The following is a 4,757-nucleotide window of genomic DNA, read 5'->3' on the forward strand; positions in this document are numbered from 1 at the left end:
TTGATTTATCTAAATATGTATATTAACTTGCTATATGACTAACTAATTTATTTGGTGTGTATTATCTGACTAAAATATATATTTGAAGCAGGAAAGGAAGAGCACGCTATGTGGATTTTTTTTTTTTTTTAACTATGGAATGACTCCATAGTAGAAGTAGAAGAAGTCTCTCACTTTAAAATTTTTTCTTTAAAATAGGTACTAAAAAATATATCATAAAAGAGAAAGTTAGTACCATCTTTTGTTGCCGGGAGTGTCCTCAGCAATCCAAAGCACAATCTAAAAATTCTCCCCAATAAGAATCCGCCGCAACAAGTTAAAAATATATAAAAAATGTAAAGTCACATACAGTCACAAAAATATTATGTCAGGGGCCCAAAGTATTGCATATAGATCCATAAAAAAGCCACCTTTTCAGATCATTTACCCTCCCTTCAAACCTCGTAAAGCTCGTCTCCTCTTCGCTTAAAAAAAAGCAAATGTACCCACTCAAAAATTAAAAAAAAATGCTTCGAGTGCTTTGTACTGAAGTGACCTTATTCTTAAAAGGAAAGACTTTTGGGTTCAGGTCTCGAAGAAATCTACCAGCATCCTTAGCTACTTTGGGTAAGAACTTTTGCGTCCTCAGGGTACTTGGGAGATAGAAGAGCAAGCAAAAGCAAAAGAAGCAAGCCTGAACTTTCCGTGACAAGCAAATAAAGATCAAATACTGTTGCTGTCATCTTCAATTATTTATACATAATTACTTATGCATGTTGCATCACTCTCAGTGATTTCTTTTCTTTTCTTTTTCCTTGTTTTTTTTTTTTGGACAGTCCATCAGTGGTACTGTTTAACCCAAGCTGGCATGGCCCAAATGGCAGGTGTTGGCTTTAAGTATAGTACCAGAGCACCAAGTCTTGGGGAGATGTAACCAGCCACACCCACCCGTCTTCTTTCTCCCCCACCACCTCTTAAAGAAAGCCCACGTCACTTTTGCACCCCTCCCGCAATGGCTCTGGATGGGCAGCAATAGAAGGTGGTGGAGATGGAGATGGGCTCAAGTTCTCTTGCTGTCTCTGGGACCTGTGGCTCTGATGACTCCCTCCACGGGCTGCAGTTCGGGAAGAAGATCTACTTTGAGGATGGGGTTGGTGGTGGGAGCTCCTCCAAGGCCTCACCAACCCCTGCGGCAGCCTCGGCGCCGCCGAAGAAAGGGAAGGGGGTGGTGCAAGGGAGGCAGCAGCCACCCAGGTGCCAGGTGGAGGGGTGCAAGGTGGATCTCACTGGTGCCAAGGCCTACTACAGGAGGCATAAGGTGTGTGGGATGCACTCCAAGTTCCCCAAGGTCATTGTCGCAGGCTTGGAGCAGAGGTTCTGTCAGCAGTGCAGCAGGTTAGCTGCGCTGTGCTTCCCTTTATCTGTTTTAGCTTTCAGTTCTTAGCTTCTATCTGTAAGTTGGGCTCCTTCCCCTGTTGGGTACTTGAGAAGCATGAATGTCTGCCTTTCTTCTTCAAGAATATCTAATAAATTGGTTTTTTCTGTTCGTATCTTGTTTGTTTGGGTTTCAATGCCTCCAATTTGTTTGTTTAGGCTTTGAAATTTGTGATTTGATTGTACTAATTTTTATTGTAGCTGATGGTTTGGAGCCATGGTTTCACTCATAGAGCTAAAGGGCAGTTTAAGCTTCATTCTTAGTTTTTGATACATGCTATCTTTATATTTTGTTTGGTATGCTTGAACATTATTTTCCTTTTACCTCTTTTTTTTTTTTTGGATATTGTTGGTTTTTGTTTGTCTGTTAAGTCTAATCTACGGGTGGAGGTTAGACTAGAGCTTGTGTAGGTGGTGCTGATTGGGATTGTCTGTCCAATTTGTTTGGTTTGTTTCGCTGTTTCTAAATTGATTAGGACTGTTATTTGTTGTTAGTTGGATGGAAGGCTTACAGCTTACTTAAGCGCGATACTTGAAACAGAGAGTAATCTTTGGATTTGGTTGGTTTGGTCGTCACCTGTCACTGATACTGGATATCTTTTTTTAATTAAAAGCTCATTTTTCACCTATCAGTTTGTTTATATGGATCTTTTTTGGATGGTAAGAGCTGTGGCTATAAGCTCTGGCCTTCTCCCAATTGTTTGCATGCTTTCAGCTCTGGCTTTACGTTTCTGCCCCAATCTTGTATATTTTCCTCAGCTTTTTCTGAGATTTGAAATTTCATGATTTCAAAAGTTTTAACTCTTTCTGCAGAAAATCTGGTTGTTTCTTAAATATATAACGTTATGTTAGTTCTAACTGAGTATATCTGGGGAAAAATGGGATGGGGATTTTGCATTTTCTTGTACTTTTGTTCTTGTGTTTTTCCCCCTATCTCATGGGGGTTTTGGAGTCTTATGACTTTTGCATGGAGGGAAAAAAACTACTTGACAAAGTTGACAACACAAATTATGGTGTACATCAATTTGGAAATTTGTCTATGATCTAATCTTTTTGGACTTGAATCTATTCCTTTGAGGTGCTATTATGCTTGTCTTTGCTACTAAGATTATGGTGTTTAGAATGGATGATGATGTGGATGCATCCTAAAAACTAGGAATAACAAAGAACTAATATTATGGAACTTAGAAATTAGGACTTGCCTTATTGCTTAGGAGTTAGGACATAACATCACGATTTTATGTTAAAAGGTTATCTTCAGTCTTTTTGGTCCTCATGGTCTTCACTTGTTCTATATGGCTTGAGGTGGTTATCTGTTCAGTGTTGGAATGTCAATGTGGATAATTTTGTCATTCCAACCAGCTTACACTGCAGTGTTTTGTACTTCAGTATTCAATCCAATTTTTTCCATCCAGATAACTAGGAGTTTTTTCTGCAGCTTAGGCACACTATTTCATTTTGGGGACTACTCCCACATCACCATCCTATGTTATGCAATCTGAACATGAAAACTGAAACAGGTAAACATAATGGTGTACTGAGAGAAAGCATCATCATTTCCTGAAAGACTGAAATTGCTAATCTCGAATCTAATTTTTCTCGTACATGTGGGCCAATGCTGGAAAAAAAATATCCTAAGAAGAGTTGCATTATCCTCTCTCATGGCAAGTTTTGATTTGAATTTGAGTTTACCTGGTGCCTCCTTAAAAATTTGAACAGCTTTCTGTCCAACTTGCTTTGTTATTCTTATGTGAGAATCATAAACAAATTTTTTCTAGCTCCGCTGTTTCTCGTTCTTTGCTCTGCCATGTACAGCACAAGTTAAGCTGCTTGTATTTTCTTTCTCAGACCGTTGTTCTAATTGATACTGACAAGCAACTTTACTGTCGCCTATTATCATCTCATTGTTCTCTGCAACTAGGTAGTCGGCCTTTTCCTATATACTTCATTTCTGGCAAAGCAGATTACTGGCTTTCATTCAGGTCCCTTCTTCAATGTGCTGTCCAATTGTGCATCATGACGTCTGTTAGAACTTTTCTTCAAACACAGAGTCATCTTTAAGATAAAAGAATATTACCTTGTGTCTAAGCTATTGTGACATCCATAAGCCTTGAACTAAATGTCAGAGTAAGATCCCAAATCGATTTAAAGGGAAAGTGGATTCAAAAAATAGTTATCAGAGGGAAACCATTTGTTTGTAAGGACAATGATACGAAATTTTTATATTATGATAAGTGTATTTGCGGGTATTACCAGTTTATTTTGCTTAGGTTTTATTGCATTTGATGCCTTGGATAATGCAGCTTAATGACAGATTTTGTCGATATATTTTTGCAGGTTTCACCAATTACCTGAATTTGACCAAGGGAAACGCAGCTGCCGCAGACGTCTGGCAGGCCACAATGAGCGCAGAAGGAAGCCACCGCCTGCGCCCCCATCATCACGCATCGGACGTCTGTCATCATCTTTTCATGGTTAGACACGTCAGAACTAATTTGCTTATATTCTAGAGATTTCATTCTTTTTCATGGTCCTTTGGTTTAAAAGAAACTTATGAAACTGTAAACAGAGGATAACAGCAGTTTCAGAGGCTTTGGTATGGATTTCACTCACCCAAGGCTACCAGAAACCCCACGAGAAGTATGGTCAATGGTTCGGGCTGGTGATGGGGTGTCTAGTCATCAATGGCAGGGCAGTTTAGGAGCTCCCCCACCCAGTGAGGTGGCACCGCATGTGGCCCGCCAATACATGCATGACTCCATTGGTCAGGCTCTGCTCTCCTCTCCAGAAATTCCAGCAAGCAGATGTCTCTCAGGAGCGTCAGACTCCACCTGTGCTCTCTCTCTTCTGTCAAATCTGCCATGGGGCGGCACTGCTACTAGGAACGATCGAGCTCCAACCATCACAGCAAGCAGCAGCTTCAGTGGAGCACCAAGGGCTCAGCCAGTTCTCTCGAACAATTATGTAGCAAGTTCATCGGGATTTAGAAGTCATGAAGGTGGCAGCAGCTCACTGGGAGTCCAACATGAGTTGGGATTGGGCGAAGTCACCCAACTGGGTAACAGTCAGCTCTCGGGTGAGCTTGAGCTGGCCCTGCAGGGAAGCAGGCAATGCATGGACCATTCTGATGATGTGGTTCATTGGTCCCTCTAGACCGATTTGCTCTTAGTGCAGAAAAAGCTTTTTGTACCATTGATTATGTTTCTCCCAATGCTTCTGAATTCTTGTCAGCACAAACTTCAACTTTCATCCCATGTGGTGATTCTATCTTGGGAGTTCATGAACCTGAAACACTTTATAATGGTTCATTCACTTTTTTAGTACATTGCAAGAAGATTTTTCAA

At 40.6% G+C, this 4,757-nt stretch overlaps 1 protein-coding gene across 1 annotated transcript; it reads left to right on the forward strand.

The window, feature by feature from the left end:
- The first annotated feature begins 896 nt into the window (after positions 1–896).
- LOC103705385 (squamosa promoter-binding-like protein 17) lies at positions 897–4,757 on the forward strand. Its single transcript, XM_008789082.6, has 3 exons — positions 897–1,374; positions 3,751–3,887; positions 3,983–4,757. The coding sequence occupies exons 1-3, from the start codon at positions 1,028–1,030 to the stop codon at positions 4,564–4,566; spliced, it is 1,068 nt and encodes a 355-aa protein (XP_008787304.4). The 5' UTR covers positions 897–1,027; the 3' UTR covers positions 4,567–4,757.

This window comes from Phoenix dactylifera, chromosome 2 (genome assembly GCF_051530095.1).
Source record: "Phoenix dactylifera cultivar Ajwa chromosome 2, Ajwa_hap1_PhDact_Kaust_v1.1, whole genome shotgun sequence".
In the NCBI taxonomy this organism is placed as follows: Eukaryota; Viridiplantae; Streptophyta; class Magnoliopsida; order Arecales; family Arecaceae; genus Phoenix; species Phoenix dactylifera.

Bases quoted from the DNA above. Each gene is read 5' to 3' on its own strand.
- LOC103705385 (XM_008789082.6), top strand. From the start codon at position 1,028: ATGGAGATGGGCTCAAGTTCTCTTGCTGTCTCTGGGACCTGTGGCTCT. The intron at 1,375-3,750 runs GTTAGCTGCGCT...ATATTTTTGCAG, and splicing joins TTCTGTCAGCAGTGCAGCAG to GTTTCACCAATTACCTGAAT. The intron at 3,888-3,982 runs GTTAGACACGTC...AACTGTAAACAG, and splicing joins TCTGTCATCATCTTTTCATG to AGGATAACAGCAGTTTCAGA.